The sequence below is a fragment of the Octodon degus genome, unplaced genomic scaffold, assembly GCF_000260255.1.
Source record: "Octodon degus isolate 3935 unplaced genomic scaffold, OctDeg1.0 scaffold00299, whole genome shotgun sequence".
NCBI classification, from domain to species: domain Eukaryota; kingdom Metazoa; phylum Chordata; class Mammalia; order Rodentia; family Octodontidae; genus Octodon; species Octodon degus.
Window position 1 is genome coordinate 1,300,411 of NW_004524875.1, and position 18,731 is coordinate 1,319,141.

The following is an 18,731-nucleotide window of genomic DNA, read 5'->3' on the forward strand; positions in this document are numbered from 1 at the left end:
CTTGCTACACAGTTCACCATGCCTGGACTCCATTGCTGTCAAAGTGCACTGCAGGGGTGGGGCCAGTGCGGCTTGTGGTACCGGGGATCAAACCCCTGCACTTGCCTAAACAGGCACTTAGTCTGCTGAGCTATCTCGCCGGCCCTAAAAAATTAGAAACCTTTTAATGTAAATTGTGAGGTGTGACCTTGTAGCAGAAAACCCTACTCCCCAGTATGCTTGTTTTGTAGTTGCCCAGGCAATAGTTCCCATTCCAGATCTGGTTGCAGACATGGCTGGTCACTGTGACGCACACTGTATGAGCCAGTCCCCAAATAACAAGCCGCTCTGCCTCTGTACTTCCTGTGGGCTACCCCACATAAGCTCTCGACCACTAGAGAGCAAGACCTAAAATTCTGAGAGGGATCCCGGTCTGTGCCCATCAGGGTAAATAAAGGTGCCTCCAAATCCTGGGTGTTGTCTTGGTGTTTTTTGCTCGAACTTGCATCTGGTGTGTTGGCCGGGATGACCAACTGTGCTGACCTTTTTGGTCACCAGCTGTGGCCCTCTATAAAGATAGAGCAAGGACCTCTCCAGGTTCTAACAGGAGGGCTCGCCCTTGAGATTTCCTTTGGTCTGGAGGATCAAGGCTCCCTGCCTGAGAGACCTCAAAGGGAGGAGGACACAATCTGTCTGCCTGACTGCCTGACTGCCTGATGCTACCAGAAGCACCCCAGGTAGTCAGGTCTTTCAGTCCTGCTCAATTTGAAGCTTGATCACCTCTTGTTAAGGCCACCCTCAAGGAAGGGGGGTGGTTGGAATGTGTGACCTCTGAGTGCTGCACAGTGAATGGGAACTTGTGGCCTGGACAGCGGTAGCAATAGGCTGCTCCATCTGTGCACCGATACTGGGAAGCACTGGTCTTGGTGGCTGATTGGGCTGATTGGTGAGTGACATGCATAAGGGAGGCCTTGAACCCTCCTTAGCTAAGTTCAGCCTAAGTTCCTGTGAGCAGTGTGCCCAGGCAGGCATCTCAGTGGTCCCTCTCTGAGGGGCACCCACTCGTGTCAAAACCAATAGTCCCAGACTGCAGGAAAGGGGGCTTTTACAGAGTTAGAAATTAAACCAAACACTCCCTGCATCTCAAAAATAAAGAGGCATACTCCTGAGAATTCACCTTGGCACCCTCATCGGCCACCACATTTCCATCCCGTTCTAACTCACCTACTTCCAGCCAATTGAATGATTCCAGTTCATTGCCTGCAGGATGGTGTCATCTAATCCCCTTCCAGATGACTGTCAGCGATTCCTTGTGAGTTTCACATACTGATTGAGGAAAATTGGATTGTCATTCCTAACAAATGACAAATTGAGGCCTTCTCATGCCTCAATATAGTACAGAATGAGCTCTACCAAATTTGGCCCTCAAGAGCCACAGTCATTGCAAAAGTGGGGCAAACCTTTGTTTTTCCTGGTAGACAAAGTTTCCTGTCAGCCAGCCAAATAGCTCAGCAGATTAAAGTGCCTGCAAGCTGGCTCAGGGATCAGGGGTTCAATCCCCAGGCTTGTCATGCTGGTCCCACCCCCAGGGTGTGCTGAGATGACGATTGCGAAGATGTGGAGCACACATGTAATCCCAGCTCTTGGGAGGCTATAAACAGGAGACGCTGAACACCCTGTAGACCCTTCCCTAAAATACAAAAAAACAGGTTTCCTCTGTCCCACTTCTGCCAGGCAGACTGCCATCCTGGGAGGACGGCTTTTTACTTGCTCTCACCCTGCTGCCTGAGACAGGTCATTGCGACCCTGAAGCTCTGAAGTCTTGAAGTGTCAACTAAAGACTTGCCCTTGGGCCTCATCATCAACCACACTGCCTCACTGCTATATAGGCACCTAGCCACCCACCAGCCTGATATTTGGGCAAGATCTCCATGCTGTCCTGACCCATACCCCCTTTTGGAGTGTTCTAGATTTAAAAGATGCCTTCCTCTCTGTGTGAGCTGCTCCCATGAGCCCCTTCAACTGGGAAAGTCCTGTGAAGAAAGGCCAGCTCACCTGGACTTGACGCCATAAAGGGTTAAAGAACTATCCCACGCTGGCTCTGCATGTGTGTCCTGCATGACAAGAAAGTCATCCTGGTCCTCCTAATGGGAGCCTGCCCGTTAGCACAGTTCTTTAAGTGACTGCTTAAAACAGCAGTCAGGCTCACATTGCTGTGGTTTGATGCCCAGATCCTCAAGCCACACTAGAAATGCCCTGAAGGCATCTGGAACCATAAAAAAAAAAAATAAAATGGACATCCTGCTCATCTGATAAGCCCACAAGGCTGTCTGAGAGGCCCTGAGATCCCAGCCAAGCCAGAAAAGCTCTCTTATCTCCTGCTGAGAACTCAAGTCTGACCTACCTTGTACTGATCAGCCCCAGGCTGCCCAGCCAGCCATGATACCACCAGCAGCTGTCTCCTGCACCACCACCTCCTGCTCTGTCGGCGGCAGATGACTGCTTGGTACTGAAGGACGCCGCTGTGTTTTAGATAGGGCCCACGCCTGGTTAAAGTCAAAAGTCCCCACCACTGAGGTTGATCCTGATGCTTGGGTGAATAGTCCCCCGCTCCTCCAGCATGTCCAAAGTGGAACAGTAATGTGGCAGAGGGCCACAATGCCTTAGATTACTACTGTCCTGCTCTCCTGGCAGACCTCAAAGGGGGAGGCAGGAAGCCAGTAGACACGTCCAGAGTGACTAAAGCTACCCACTGGAGCCCTCACTGAAAAGAGATTCTGCCTGGACAGATCCTGTGAGGTTGATCGACACCTATGAAACACTTGGCTAAGATGTGATGAGTGTCCAAGACACACTGAACACTCCTAGATCAGATCAACTTCCTCATTGCCTTTCCAGAGCAACAGTACAGAACAGACAGGCCTGAATTCCAGTTTGGCCTTGTCTCACAAGATCACATGTAGCATGTTTAGCAAAGATTTGGTGGGGAAACTAAAGGGATTTGGGGGGTGGGGGTAATGTAGCAAAAATGCCCTCAGTCAGTATACTGCAGTGTTTTAGCTCCCCAGGTCATAGTTCCTGTTCCAGATCCAGTTGTTTCATCACTTAGAAATGGCTATTCACTGTTGCACATTGTATGAACCAATCCCCAAATGATGAGCCATTCAGCCTACTTCCTGCACGCTTAGCCCATTTAAGCCCTAGACCACCAGAGATCAGGGCCTGATTATAGAGTGATTTCGATCTGCCTTCAAATCCTGGATGTTTTTTGTGTTTCTGCTTGCCACTGCAAGCCAATAGTGTGGCTTACAGGAAGAGTAAACAGGCTGGCGAGATAGCTTGGTAAACTAAGTGCCTGCTTAGGCAAGCACAATATGATCCCAGTCACCACATGCTGCACCAATCTCGCTCCTGGGCATGTTGAACTGCTACCAAGACCAGGCATGGTGGTGCACACCTGTAATCCCAGTGCTGGGGAGGCTGAGACAAGAGGATCACTGTGAGTCTGAGCTGCATAGTGAGATCCTGTACCAAATACATAAAAAAAAAATATTAAGCTTGATTTTTTAAAAAATAGTTTAAAGTTCCATATACATGTTTGCAGGATATTACAGGCTGTTGTTGTAGGGAGTTGGTACACATAACACAACTGAAATCTTCTTTTCCTCTCTACCCCCGTCTCATGGCTCCCCTTCCATCAGCGAGTTCTTTCCATTTTCTGTTCTCTTTTCATTTTGTGCTTAGGCTTGTGTGCCTGATTTACTTTTCCTATTATTACTGTCTCAAAGTGCAGCCACTTTCCTACAAATAACTCGTTTCTCCTTTGTAGCAGAACAGTTCTCCCTTGTGTGTAAGCCTCACATTTTCTATAGCCACGCATCTGCTGATTGACATATGGCTATTCGCAGACTTAGCTGTTGTGAGTTATGCTGCTATATATAGGTATGTGTTACTGCAGTACAGTGTCTCTTTCAGGAAGATGTCCAGAAGGGAAATGGCTTGGTCCAAGGAAGCCTCTTACTACCTTTTCTGAAGCTACTTGTTTTAGAACAAGTCCAAGCACTATGTATTGCAGATCTTGAGTATCTAAAAATCTAAATTTTGATGTCTCAGCCTTCAACTGTAGTCTGTTTCAGAAGAGAAAATTACCTGGATAACAAAAAACTGTTGGGAAGAAAGTTTACAGGGCTATTAAAGTAATCGGTATTGCTCAGCTGGCTGGCAGTATGTAAACTGCCAGCTTTTCTTCACACAAAAGCACCAAGAGGGTAACTGTCAAGCCATACTGAATAGTCAAAGTACAGATTGGTGATTCCTTCTATTCTGGAAGGAGGAATAGTAGAAAGGCAAGACAAAGACTTGGAATAGCTCGATTCTCCTTGCCAAACCTAAGATTTCTCCACTGCTTTTTCCTGCCAAAGAGAGTAGGCTGAAGAAGAGACTGTATCCCACACCCTTAATCCTAGAACCCTTAACCCTAGTATTGTACCATGAGTCAGTCACACACTAAATTCAGTCACTTCTGAAAAAGCCCCTCGCATGACTGTTTGAGGCTTTGCCGGGACATCCAAACAAATGTAACGGAGAAACACAAGTTGACAAGAGGTACATGTGGTCCATTTTAGTAAAGCCAATAAATGATGTCACATTCCCTTGTAAAAAAACTTTTCTGGTGACATGAATAGGTGATTTTAGATGTCCTCATTAATTTTTCATAGTAGTAGTAAAGATACATATAGTATGCACAATCAGTGTATGAATTTTGGAAAGCTGTAGCTCAAGACATTACAAATAGGCATATAATTAACGCTGTAAAAGTTCAAGAAAGGTATTTTTAAAAAATAATTTTATTGAGAAATAGCAATGACAGTTTCAAATCCAATTAGGGCAGTTTCAATAATTAAAAATTGCATATTGTTGTCTTAGTGGTTATTCATTGTACAAGATGCAGACATGATATCCTGTTTACAAACACTATTAGAACAAATTAGTCATTAAGGGAATGTACCTGTATATTCTGAGTATACAGATACAAAATGGTCATTTGTATCCCCTTTTTGTTTAGTTTTGTCAGAGAAGGGTATTCCATTGTCATTTAAATATTATAGGTGCATGAATTCAGCAAAATATTCCAATATAGCCCAGTGGTCCATAATAGTAGTGGGTTTTCCCTAAGACTGGCAATGTCAGAAGTTGTTGACTTGAACCTTTACAGCTCAGCATGAGATAGTATTTCTATAGAAGCACAGAAGGGATGGGATTTTAGTAGGTCTTACAGTCTGAATAAATCTGCGAGTGGAGAGCAGCTGTTATACCAGGTTGATTACAAAGTCCCTGTAGTGTGGGGACTTTTGTTCACTTAGCTTTAAAAACTTAGTGACTATCAGTTAACCCAAGTTGGTTTGCTGCTCATTAAATAGAATATAAAAAGAATTTTTAACTTCTGTGTACCTTTTAAAATCCTAACCTTTAAACAAACAAACAATCAAGTATTTTTATTTGAAATCTGAAGCCAGGTGTGGTTGGTGGCATGCATGTGTAATCCAGCACACAGGAGGATGAAAGTTTGACTTGGCAAGACTCCATCTCCAAAAAAAACCAAAAGACCGGTTTATGGATATAAAAGAATGAGACAATCAGCATAAATTTACTTTTTATTTCTTGGCACAGGTCCGTTGCTTCTGAACTTGAAAAGATACAGAAGTTTAACTGTATCCTTAGAATGTATTGTCCTTTGGGTTTAAATTTGGCAAAGAAAATTGAACCTGGGTTAAGATTTCATGTGAAGACTCACATATATTATTGTGTTCTAAATTCGATCTATGAAGGCCTCTTTTTCTAAAACCTTTCATTCTGTAGTCTCCACCCTATTTATCTAAATTTGTTTTCTTGTGTTTTTATAATTTATTCAAATGATAAAGCAGTTCTGTAGCAAGAGACAGGTTTTGTTTCACTCTACATCTTTTTTTTTTTTTTTTCATTTTATGTATTTGGTACTGGGTCTTACTACACAGTTCGGACTAGTAGTGAGCCTCCTGTCTTCAGTCTCCCCAGTGCTCGGACCACAGGCGTGTACCACCACATCCTGACTCATTCCCTGGCTCAGTGCGCACAGCATGAAGGACTACTGATCAAAAACTGGTCCCTGAGCTTGCCAAGCAGGTGCTTGGTCTGCTGAGCTATCTTGGCCTTCCTACATCTTTTTAAGTTTAAAAAAGACACTACACAGATTTCTTGTAGTTCGATCATCTCTATCTTCTTTGTTGTAACACTCTGTTTATAAGTGAAGAGCATTAAGATATGTTAAAGTGGGCAGGGTGGCCTGGGCCTATCATCCCAGCACTCCGGAGACTGAGGTAGGAGGGTCATTGTGAGTTCAAAACCAGCCTGTACTACACAGTGAGATCCTATCTCAAACGAAAAAAGTTACTGAGATTATAATTCTTCTATTTCCTCCCTACCCTGTCCTTCCTTCCATCCAAATACTTATGTACATATTTCTTGCTACATTATACTGCAGTGATGTTCACCTATGTGTAGGTAGATTCCATCAATTCTGAAGTACAAATTCTATTCCAAATTTAAGAGATCTGCCTTGCAGTTGATAATATTTTAATACAAAAGGTAAGCTTTTTAAAAATAAAAATATTTATATAATGAAAATTCCTTAACTAACTCAGTGCTACTGGAAAATAGTGGTGTCCTGAACTACACTTCAAGCAATAAAACTGAACCGTCTTCTGATTCTTCAGAAAACCTGTTGGAATCTGTTAACGAAAAGAGAGTATCAGTGGCATTGAAAAAAATTTCTGAAATCCTTCAGGATATTGACTATCTTCTATCCAATTCCAAAAAGTGAAAGATGGAATAATTACAATATATTATTAAATTTAGGAGGGTGTTTCAGGTTGCTGGTGTATAGTTTCTAGTAAGTCCAGAAATCGTTTTCTATACAGCGGTTGGGAACTGAAATTTAGTCTTGATTGCATTTTACCTAACAAATTTTTTCTATATTAATAAAGAACTATTACAAGATTGTAGTTGCTTATTTCATTTCTTCAGATATATGAAAACATAAAGTTTTGTTTTTCTGTTAAACATTTACTGTATTCAAGGTTTTTTTGTATGCATAATGTATATTTTGCTATTTCCTGCTTAATTTAAGGTACATATTTTCATTTTTTAACATAAAGATTTTATTGCAGAATGCGAAATTGAGAAATGAGCTTACTGAAAAATGCTGTCTGTGGCCCGCCAGGAGCTGCGTATCTAAAAAGACGAGTTCTAATTCTCTTTTTATGAAAGATCAGGCTCTTCACGTTGAAAAGGTCGAGGCAAGAGAAGTCAGAGGAGCGGAGAGAAAGGCTGCAGCGCAGGCTGGCGTCACCGCGGCCTCGGTCCGGCGGCTCCGCCCGGGCCCCGCTTGCCGCAGCTTCCCCGGCGCCGCGCCGGGCGCCCGCGAGCCGAGGCCGTCAGAACGTGCCCTCCGGCTGGCTGCCTGCGCTCCGGCCTGCGCCAGAGCTCGGATTCCACGCGGTCGCCCCGTGGCCGCCTGCAGAGCGCGCCCTTCGGCGATGGGCGGCCGCCGTTGTCGGGGGCGAAGGCCCGAGCGCCCGCTCCAGAACTCGCTTTCCGATCTGCTCCGGTCGCCTGGCCGTCGACGCCCCGCGGCTGCCCCGGCGCTCGCCCGGGAAGAAGGCCGCTGGGGCGGGACGCGGCCGCTGAGCGCACCTTGTGGGGGCCGGCGCCCGCGGTGTGGCGTGCTGCCCTCCCGCGCGCCACGCCGGCAGCCACGAAGGCGTCCGGCCAGGTCGCGGCCGTCACCCGGGCCAAGCATCGCTGCGCGCCGCCGACCCGGGAGGCTCCACCCGCGGCCGCAGGCCGCGCCACACCTCCGCGCCCGGCTTCCGGTTTGGCTGCGTCGCAGGCGGCTCTGAGTCTGCGCGCGCTAACCGAGCGGTGGGTCTTCCGAGGCGAGCAGCGCCAGGTACCACCCCGCCCCCGCGGCCAGTATCCCGGCGTCCTCCCGGCCGACCTGCGGCAGGGCCGCTCCGGCCGGCGCCCCGCGCCTCTATGGTGCGGGCTCCGTTTACGGCCGCTCCGGCCGGCGCCCCGTGCCTCTATGGTGCGGGCCCCGCGGGCGGCTGCTCCTGCCAACGCGCCGCGTCTCTATGGTGCGGGCTCCCCCGGGCGCTCCGCGTCTCTAAGGTGCGGCCCGGCCGTGCGTGTACCGCTCAAGCAGCTGCGAGCTGGGCGGCCGCGGGGTCGGGCTGCGCCCTGGGAGGCCGGGGAGGGGCCCAACCGAGGCCGACCTTCGGAGGCCGTGCCCGGGCGGGCGGGGCGCGGGCCCAGACGCAGCCGCCGGTCCCGGCAGGTGGCCTAGCCTGCGCGCCCCGCGTCTCCGCAGACGCCAGGGCTTCCCGCACCGTTGGAAAACGACTTCCGCAGAATTAAGGAAGCCGCCCAGAAGGCGAGCCGCGGGCGTGCGCGAGACCCGCGGCCTTGGGCTGTGGGGTTCCGCGCGCTCGGCGCTGGCGGCGCGGCGGCTCTCGGCCCGGGGCCGGCGCGCGGGTGTGGGCGGTGGAGCGCGCGGCGGGTCGGCTCCCGGCGGCTGCGCAGTGTGCTCGGGTTGGGGCTTCTGCGCAGGCGGTTGTAAGAACGTGTAAGCCCCGGGAGGAGGGCCTGGCGAGGCCCGCGTCGCCGACGTGCGCGTCGGTTCCTACCGGCTGGAGCGACGGGGCGTCCGCGGCGCGGGCTGGGGCGCCGCCGGCCACCGCGTGCTCCTGGAGCGGAGGGCGGGAGGCTGCGCGGAGTGGCCCGGCAGGCCCCCGATCAAAGTCGGTGTGGGAGTGACCAGTGGTAGAAAAGGCACCCCAGGTCCCGGTGCGTTTGTAAACCCAAGACTTCATGTGCTTACCCCTTTATTAGTATAATAAAATATTTATTAAATACTGTGAATCCATTAGACTAAGCACGGTAATGGATACATTAGACTATTCCATGTGGTGAAATCTTTTATTTGTAGGGGAAGAACGGGAAATGTTTGAGACCGAAGGAAACAGTTTATGGGAGTGGTACACTTAAGTGTCCATCTCAGGCCATCTTTCTTTCTTTTTCTGGTACCAGGGATCAAACTTGGGACCTTGTGCTTGCCAGGCAAGCGCTTATGCTGCTGAGCTGTCTCCCCGGCCCCTTGGGCCATTTTTCATTGCTATAATGAAATGCATGAGGTGGTAGCTTTATAAAGAAACAAGATTATGGGGTCTGTCTGGTTGGCAAAATGACCCCCTAAACAATAGTAAGAGCCTTTATGAAGTTGTAAGACACAAGGTTGCCTAGCGACCAATAGCCCTCAAGGCCCAGGCGGGATGTTTTGCTCAAGACTGAGGTAGCTTGACTCCCACCTAGAATCGATTTCCAGTTAGTGGCTCCCAACCGCGGACCGGGACAGAGACAGTACTGTGCCTTGCTGCGTAGCAAGTCACACCAAAATTCAGAGGCTTGTAACAGTAAACTGTTATTATCTCATTCTTTCTGTGGGTCTATCAAAGCGCTTAGCTGAGTGATCCTGGCCTAGGGACCTATGAAGTCGCAGTAGAGATTTTGGCAGATGGTGCAGGCATTTTTTTTTTTTTCTGGTAGAACCAGGAATTGAACTCAGGAGCTTGCGCTCACGCTTATTCTACTGAGCTATCTCCCCAGCCCCGCTACAGAAGGCTTTCTGAAGACTTGATTGGAGTGGAAGGATCTGTTTCCAAGCTCACAGGTCGTTTTATAATTTGCATTTATAAAATGTTTATACTATTTTATACTCTACATTTATAAATTATATTGTCTATGTGAAATGTGTCCCTGTTTATAAACTATTGTTAGCTTTCCATCATTATGACAGAAATATCAAGATAAATCAACTTGGAGGAAAGGTTTATTTTGCCATAGTTTCAGAAATTTCAGTCCAGGCTCACTTGGGCCACCTGCTTTGAACCGTAGTGCTTGGTCATGGCGGTAGCAAATGGTAAAGACCTGTGGGGCAGGGTGTCAGTGTCCCCTGCAGGGTGTGCCTGGGGCGGAGGACCAAGTCTCCAGCACCCTTCGGGGGTATGTCAGAGGCCGTGGTGAGCAGCTGTGACGCAGCTGTGTGGAAGCGGGTCTCCTTCGTGTCGCTTGGAAGTGGGAGCACCATCCCAAGTATTTGAACCCACGTTGTGATTGTCCGCCTTCGCTCGCAGGAACCTGTGAGCTACCCGATCACTGTAGAAGCCGCACTCATCGTCTAAGTGTGACGCTGCGGCCTCAGCGCCAGCAGCTGCTGTGGCACCGTTTGGGGAGGGCGAGCGCTACGCCACCTTTATTACAAAATAAACATTTACATAAACGATGTAATTGTGAAAATTATTTCATGAGTAAAACAATGAGTTATAGTGACATGAAATTTTGCAGTTTTTTCCTCTCTCTAATCCCCTTTTTTGTTGTTGCAGACCCAGGGATCAAACTCAGGACCTTGTGCTTGCCAGGCAGGCACATAAGCCACTGAGTTACAGCCTCAGTGAAATTTTGTACTCTTTTTTTCGAAATTTTGTACTTTTTAACTGACCTTTTATTTTGGTCTGACATTTGGAATGAGACTTGAAAATAAATTTGTAGTTAAGTGCACATGTAAGCACATAGTTTATTTCATGAAATCTTAAGTACTATAGACTTCAAATATCAACTGATATATAACTATAAACAAATTGTACTACATGTTTGACTTGTGAGATTGTACATGATTGTATCAATGGTAACTAATACAATATTGATGCTTTTATTCATAGATATTTGCAGTGTTAAAAATATTTCTAGTTTTACATTTAAGAGGTTGACAGCATTGTGCTCTGAGTTGGTTTATTACTTCTTGAATCTGACCTTTCAAAATAGCCTTATTATTTTATTTAAACTTATATTAGTATGTGTTTGCAGTGCATAATGAAAACTTCTGCCATGGGGGTCAGTACCTGTACATAACCTGTCTCAGTCGTCTCTGTCCGCACCTTCTCTCCGTTCCTGCTCTTTCCATCTCTTGAAAAGATCTCCTTCCTTGGCATCGCAGTCTTTTATTTGGCTCTTTATGGCTTGTGTTTCTCATGAAAGACACCGTGCAGCATTGCAGCTTGTGTGCTCAGCCTGTTTCCCTTAGTGTCGTCACAAGGCGCCTCTGGGCCTCTGCGGACGACTCCAGCTTGGCTTTCTTTGTAGCAGAGCAGCACCACGTTGTGTATAAATGCCACATTTTCCTGTTCCTCGTTGAGGGGACGTAGGCTGTATCTTTGTCGTCATAGTAGTAGGAGTGAGAACGCCTGAAGCAGCTAGACTGACAGGTGCGCAGGCTGTAGCCGGGAACAAGAGCTCACTGAGAACCTTGGACACAGTGCAGCTGGGGTCAGGCTCGCAAACTTGGTTGTGCTGCGCTGGGTGCCTGCAGGCCCCTTAGGGTCAGCCTCAGAGGGACTGGGGGGGTCCGCTGGGAGTGAGGGAGGCTGCAGCTCCAGCTGCGTCCTGTGGGCCAACAGGGCAAGGTGACGATCAGCAAGACCGCAGAAGTGTGTCCCTGCACCAGCCGTCAGGCCAGCAGACAAAGGATGGCGGCTTCCTCGTCGCCTCCAGATCTCATACAAGACGTCCTGTCCCCAGCAGTGCCCAGGCAATTCTGAGACACAGGAGCCCGGCTTAGCTGAGTCTGTGCACAGAGCCACCAGAGCTTTGGCCAGGGGTTTTGTGGGCACGCGTTTGTCTGGACTGTGGGATGGGGGTGGGGGAGGTCACCTTGAGCAGTGCCCTCCTGCCCAAACGCCTGTTCGGATCTTCCTGGACGCCTTCGCACTTGCTCCTAGCCCAGAGGCCGGGAAGCAAGCCTAGGATGTCTTGGCCAGATCTGACTTCTCCCGGGCAGTTTTGTTTTCCTTGGAGACGCTCCTGCTGTCCACCTTTTGCTGATCACCGACTGTCTTCTCCTTGATTGAAGATTTTTTTCTCTTGGAGAAAGTTTGTGTTGCTGTCCTGTGGCTTCAAGAGATTGTTTTTGTTTGTTTTATCTTTAATGAAAGTTAGTGGTTTTCTGTACGTACATTTCCTGTTTAGTTTCTTCCTTGGATTTTGAGTTGTGAACGTTTGCTTTCCTCTCTTACAATTTCTGGTATACTAAAAAAATATTTAAGTGTTTCTCTCCAGGTTGCCACACTTTTCAGCTTGAACAATTTTTAGTTGATTCTCTTAGGTAAGCAGTTATTTTATTGCAAGCTAGTGTAGTTTCCTTTTTGTGTGTGCTGGACAACATTTTTGTTTTGTTTTGGTGCTGGCCAAATAGCTCAGTGGATTCAAGCACCTGCAAGCAGGCGCAGGGGCCAGGGGGTTGATCCCTGGGCCTGCTGTGCCAGCCCCCACCCCAGGGACGCACTGAGACTAGCAATTGAGATTGGGTGTGGTGGCGCATGCCTGTAATCCCAGCTCTTGGGAGACTGTAAACAGGTGGATCACTATGAGTCTGATCTAGTAGTGAGAACCTGAACACCCTGTAGACTCTTCTCTAAAATAAAAAATAATAATAATTTTTGTTTTGCTATTGTTTTGTGGTGCTTGAGATCAATCCCTGGGCCCTGCATGCTGGGCAAGTGCACTACCACTGTGCCACCCCTGAGCCCAGCACTTAGCTGTTCATCAAGTAGGTGATGAGCAGCAGCGCTACAGGCTTCCTTTGATGATAGTTTGATAGCTTTTCTTCCTTCTTTTCTCCTGCCCTCCCTCCTCCTTCATTCTGTCTCTCTACCCTCTCTCCTCCAACCTTATTCCACTGATTTAACCTGCCAGAGCAGTGTTGTAATAACTGTATTTTTTCTGACGTTTAAGGTAATGGTTTTGATTCTCATCACTTTGATTTCTAAATCAAGTGGTTTCATCATTTTTGGTAAACTAATGGTTCTCAATGTTTATTGAACCCTGAGAATTACCTAGCATAGACGCTTACTAAACTTGCAAATTCCCAGGAACAGATGTTTTACCAGGAAAATGCTGTTTAACTGCTCTGTCTTATACGTGATTCTTTGTGTATGTTAGACGCAGTGTATACTTCATTCATTCAGTGAACATTCACGTGGCAACAGCTGTGGGCTAGGATATAGCAGACCAACGCAGACAACGCCTTGGTCTCTGAGGTCTGCTTTGTCTTCGGAAGGGGTTTAGGGAGTAAACACACACATGCCGCACCTCTGGCTGCACTTATTTTAGGCTATCACGTTTCTTCTTTTTAATTTGTTAGAAAGTGATTTTTTTTTTTTTTTTTTTGGTGGTACCAGGGATTGAACTCAGGACTCTACACTTGCCAGGCAAGCACTTGTTCTACTGAGCTATCTCCCTGGGCCCTCTACTTTTTCTTTTCTTTTTTTGTTTTTTCTTTCTTGTACCAGGGATCAAACTCAGGTGTTCTAGGCATATATTTTCTCATGCCATTATTATTAATATTAATATTATTATTATTTTTGGTGGGACTAGGGATTGAACTCAGGCCCTTACGCTTGCCAGGCAAGAGCTTATTCTACTGAGCTATCTCCGCAGCCTATTATTACTATTATTATTACTATTATTATTATTATTACTTGAGACAGGAAGGGTCTTGCTATGCAGCTCACCCTGTCCTTGAGCTCACTTTGCAGCCCAGGTTGGTCTCAAACGTGTAATGACCCTCCTGCCTCAGCCCCTCAAGTGCTGGGACTGTAGGTGTACGCCACCATTCCTGGCCGGCCTTTATTTTATAGATGAAGATATTGTTGTTCCAGGTGCTTTTGCGGGAACAGCAGCACAGTGGATCTGAGAGCTCTTGCGTCAGTCGGATTGACTCTTCATGAAGAAGCCAACACGCTGGCGCGCATCACAGTGCTTATTTTGGATACGTTTGGGTTTGGGGGTGGGGAAATGACAGGAGACACAATTCTTCTTTGATTTTTCCTGTTCTCTGTCTTTAATACTGATGAAGTTTTTTGTAATTTGCTCCCCACCCTCAGATTTAGAACTTTTATTCCTGGGTCTTCCCTCCCTTGAAATTCCACAGGGCCAAAGATGGTTCTTGACACAACTGCCACAGACATGCCACATTAGCAGTGGTTGGAGCCCTGCAGCTGTGGTAACACTCCTCTCTCCCTGTCTTGCTCATCTCTGTGTCTGTGTCTGCCGGTTTCTGCCTGCCTGTCTGTCTGTCTGTGTCTTTCTCTCCAGATAATTTTTGAATGGGAAATTCCAAGGATTTTCTCATTATTCTTGGAATTTATTCTTTTCTTTCAGTGCCCAACTTTCTGTTTTATTTTTCTCCTAAGCTTTGGAAAAATTCTTTGCAAGCATTATTTGCTAATTCTGTTTTTTAGAGTATTAATTCTACTATACATTGCTTTTGTTGACTTTTTAGTTGGGCAACCAGGCATTTCTTTTCCATAATCTCCTGATTTCAGGTTGCTCCTTTCCGATGGAAGCCTGCTGTTTTTATTATGAATAAAGCATATTTTCCTAACTTTTATGCATCTAATTAACATATAATTAACATATAATTAACTATATGGTTATTAAAAAGCATAGAACTTTTCCTGCTTTGGCAGACACAGGAGCTGCAGGTTTGACCCCTGGCCTGCCATGCTGGCCCAGCTCCTTGGGTGCACTGAGACAGTGATTGAGACTGGGTGTGGTGGTGAGCGCCTGTAATCCCAGCACTTGGCAGTCTGATCTGTACAGTGAGACCCTGTAGACCCTGTACTAAATACATTTTTAAAAAACCCAAAACATAGAACCTTTTTTTTTTTTTTTTGGAGACAGGGTCTCACTTTTTTTTTTTAAACATTTATTTATTTATTTATTTATTTATTTATTTGAGAGAGAGAGAGAGAGAGAGAGAGAGAGAGAGTGTGTGTGGCCAGCTCAGCCCACCAGGCGGCGGGGCTGGCTGGCATGTGGTGCTGGGGGATTGAACTGCGGTCCCTGATGCTTTGCCAAGCTTGTTCCAAGTAGGTGCTTTAGACCACTGAGCCATCTCGCCAGCCCCAGGGTCTCACTTGTGCTGTTCAGGCTAGCTTTGAACTCATTATGCAACCCAGACTAGTCTTGAACTCCCAGTGATCCTCCTGCCTCAGCCTCCTGAGTGCTGGGACTACAGGTGTGTGTCCCCATGCCTGGCATCAGAACCATGTTTTGAAAAGAATGTGCTTTCTCTGTTGAGTTACTTTTAGACATTTGTCAAAATCTAATGCAGGGCTGGGAGATAGCTCAGTGGTGTTAGCATCCGCCTGGCAAGCACAAAGTCCTGAGTTTGATCCCAGATGCAAACAGTAACAACAGAAACTTCTCAGCTGTGTAAGTGTTGACCAGTCCCACCTGATGTGTTGCACTGACTATTTACCAGCCTTGATCCCAGTGCCATACTGTCTTGGTGGCTGTAGTTGTATAGTAAGACTGAAAATCTGACTGTCTCCGCCTCCCATCTCAGTGTTGTTTTCTGAGGCTAGGTCCTTCACACTGCAGTATTAATTTTACAGTGTAAATAATGAGCTGTGTAAGATTTTTATTGTAGGATGGAAACTGAGTCACTTTTAATCATTTTAGTCTCCCAATTAAATTCAAATAATATTAAAGACTTCAAGTATGGCGCACAGTATTGATAACTCTATCCAAATCAGTCCACTAGCCTTTGGCAGGTAAGAACTGAATACCAAATGCTTTTTTTCACACCAAGACATAAACAAACAGAGAGGTCACAGAGCCCCTTAGCTCCCGCTCCAAAGGCGCTGTAGAACTCCGCCAGGTCTCCATGGCTGGCATGGCGTTCCTGGGTTTGCAAGGCTGTCGCATCCTGAGGTACCAGGAATCGAACCCAGGTCCTTCCACTTTCCAGGCAGACGCTTAGCCCGCCTGTCCATCTCCCCAGCCCCGTGGTTCTCTTAGTGTTTTCTTGAGGCTGTTGCATTCAGTGGATCCCACAACCTGCAAGAAAAGCCACTTCCCTCTGCAGCCCCGCCTCAGGATAGCCCCAGTGGGGCTGCCTTCATCTTTACTTCAGTCGCTGTTTACAAGGGAAACAGGAACTAGGTAGAATACCGGAGGTTCAGGGCTGTAATGAGCAGTTCTCCCAAAGCAAGGCCACGCTGTGCGGTGCAGACATTTGTCGCTGGTTGTGCGTTCGGCGTGGTGCATGTGGCACCTCCAGGCCATCGGTTACAGCCAGGCTTCCTGAAGTTCTCGTGCTGTGTGAGCCGCTGTCCCGCACGCTTCGCCTGTCACCTTGAGCCACACTGTACCGTGGAAGAGATGCCAGCTTCTGCAACTTGGACTTCACATGTGTGAAAACGTTGATGTTGGTGCATTAAATGTTAGCTGGCATCTGTACTCTTCGTTACTGTTCTTTGTGCTTTCTGTTTTAGGGCACTGCTCATGAAAGCCAGCGAGGAGAGACTGACCTGCGGCCGGCTGTGCTCTGCTGGGTTGCAGCGATGGGCCCTGACGCCGAGAGGGCCTGCGCCCTGCTCCCTGCGGACGCTGTGGTGTGCGGCGTCGGTCTGGCGCTGTTCTGCCTCGTCGCAGACAGGCTGCTGCAGCTCCCCGTAATTCAGCGTCACGACTGGCTCCGTGCCCTCTCAGACAGTGCGGTGCACGGCGTAATCGGGATGTGGTCGTGGGCCGGAGTCGCGGGAGTCCGGAAGAAGGCTGACCTCGCGGAAGCAATCTTAGCTGGCTGTTTGGCCTCAGTTATCGATGTGGACCACTTTTTTCTCGCTAGATCCTTGTCTTTAAAGGTAAGACGAGTCTCTGTTTAATTTTTCTTATCTCCTTGAATTTCTTTAGTGCTGTCATTCTGATCTTCACAGCATCTGGAGTCAGAAGTCATCGTATTTTAAAATAAAACCCTGCGGGGGCCTGCCCCTTAGCTCAGTTCTTTAAGTGGCTGCTTCAACAAAGCAGTCAGGCTCAGGTTGCTGTGGTTCGATCCCCACAACACAAGACAGCCAGTCATGCCTTGAAGGCATTCGGCGCAAAAAAAATAAAATAAAAAAAAATAAATAAAAAAATAAAACCCTGGGGGCTGGGGAGATTGCTCAGTGGAGTAAGCGCTTCCCTGGCAAGCACAAGGGCCTGAGTTCAATCCCCGGTTCCACCCAAAAAAGAAAAAACCCACTTGGCGCTTCCCTGAAAGATGCGGAGAGACGCGCCACCGTCGCAGGGCGCACGCCTAGCAGCGAGGCTGTCCCCACCCACCGACGGCTCCACATGGAAGGCCTCGGCCTCGGCAGGGTCCGGTACAATTTGTACTCTGCGTGCAAGCGTGCGTGCGTGCGTGCGTGCGTGCTTGCTTGCGCGTGTTACGGTAGCAGCCATGAAAGTGGGCCGGCCTTGTGACACCTCGCGGCTATGTGCGCGTGGCTCCCGCCCCGCAGCCAGAAGGCGCGCATTTCCGTGCACTCGCTGCGAGTGACCCTGGCGGAGACCCCGAAGAACTGCACCGAGGCACAGGGTTAGCGAGTAGGGACCTGCCTCCTGAGTGAGCTATGCTTCGGGCAGACGATGTCTTCTGACTGCAAGGTTTGGCCGGTGGCGCGCGTCTGGACTCTCAGTGTTTAGCAAGGAAACCTCGGTGCCCCCCTGCGGAGCGAGGCTTCGCTGGCTTTGTACACCACTCACCCGGCAGTGCCGTCGCCTGGCCAGCGGATGGTGCTCGCTGTTAACGAATGAAAATGGATCGCATCTTCCTGTTGTGTGTCAGGCATCCGTCATGTCTTAGAAGCTGACTTACTTTTTGAGAAGGTTACCCAGGAAGCGGCCAGTGATTACTGATTGGGGGCCAATACTAGTCCTTTGCTGTATGAGGGGGCAGCGTCAGGGTTATGCTTCCCACGGGGATCAGAGGGCCGGGGCTTGGATCCTGGCTGTGGGCTGGGCAGGGCGCTTTTCTTAGGTTGCGTTTTCATCAGGACCGTAGTGTGTGTGTGTGTGTGTGTGTGTGTGTGTGTGTGTGTGTGTGTTTGCGCGCACACGCAAGCCTGTTAGGGGACTGAACCCGGGGTCTCTGAGTTGAGCTACATCTCCAGCCCTTCTTCAGTTTTTGAGACAGGATCTTGCCAAGACCCTCAGTCGCCCAGACCAGGCTCAAATCTGCGATCTTCCTGCCTCAGCCTCCCAGAGTGCAGGGATTGCAGGTGTGCGCTGTCATGTTACCTGGTAGGTAAAGAGCAGTAAATGTTAGCAGGGGTCTGGGTAAGCTCTGGAGCATCACTTTAAAAATAAATTACTCCTCTAGAATGTAACTTTCCTGCCATAATTTTTAAAAGCACTTAGGTATTATAGTGCATTTATTCATTTATTTTCTTGAGAAGAAGGCCCATAAGGTGCCCAGAGGCAGGCTGTGGTCTTGGAGCCCAAGTGATCCCTCCTGCCTCAGCCTCCCTAGAGGCTGACAGTTCAGACACATGACTTACACCCCAGTTTGTATAGTGTATTTTTAAAAATTCAGTTACAACTACTGGCATTAAGAATTTATGAGACTAAGTGCCTGCTTAGGTAAGCGCATGGACCCAGGTTCAATCCCTGGTACCGCATGCTGTGTGCCCCCCCCCCCCAGGTTTTCTGAACCTGCCACAGAGTCAGGGTGGTGCCCACTTGTAATCCCAGCCCTGGGAAGAATCACTACAAGTCCAAGCTGGGTAGTGAGACTCTATACCAAATACATTTAAGGAAAAAAAGGATGGGAA

The 18,731-nt window shown here is 48.1% G+C and overlaps 2 protein-coding genes across 3 annotated transcripts in view; both read left to right on the plus strand.

Annotated features, from left to right (window-relative positions):
* Positions 1 to 7,390, plus strand: part of CUNH5orf34 (chromosome unknown C5orf34 homolog) — a 35,532-nt gene extending 28,142 nt beyond the window's left edge. For both annotated transcript variants that reach the window (XM_004647300.2, XM_023707566.1), the window contains exons 12-13: positions 5,650 to 5,690; positions 6,660 to 7,390. In XM_004647300.2, coding sequence (XP_004647357.1) covers positions 5,650 to 5,690; positions 6,660 to 6,838 — 220 coding nt within the window. In that variant the 3' untranslated portion in view covers positions 6,839 to 7,390. The remainder of the gene's footprint in view (positions 1 to 5,649; positions 5,691 to 6,659) is intronic.
* A 701-nt stretch (positions 7,391 to 8,091) lies between these two features.
* Tmem267 (transmembrane protein 267) overlaps positions 8,092 to 18,731 on the plus strand; it is a 13,233-nt gene continuing 2,593 nt past the window's right edge. Inside the window, exons 1-2 of the mRNA XM_012512985.2 lie at positions 8,092 to 8,153; positions 16,410 to 16,781. Coding sequence (XP_012368439.2) covers positions 8,151 to 8,153; positions 16,410 to 16,781 — 375 coding nt within the window. The 5' untranslated portion in view covers positions 8,092 to 8,150. The remainder of the gene's footprint in view (positions 8,154 to 16,409; positions 16,782 to 18,731) is intronic.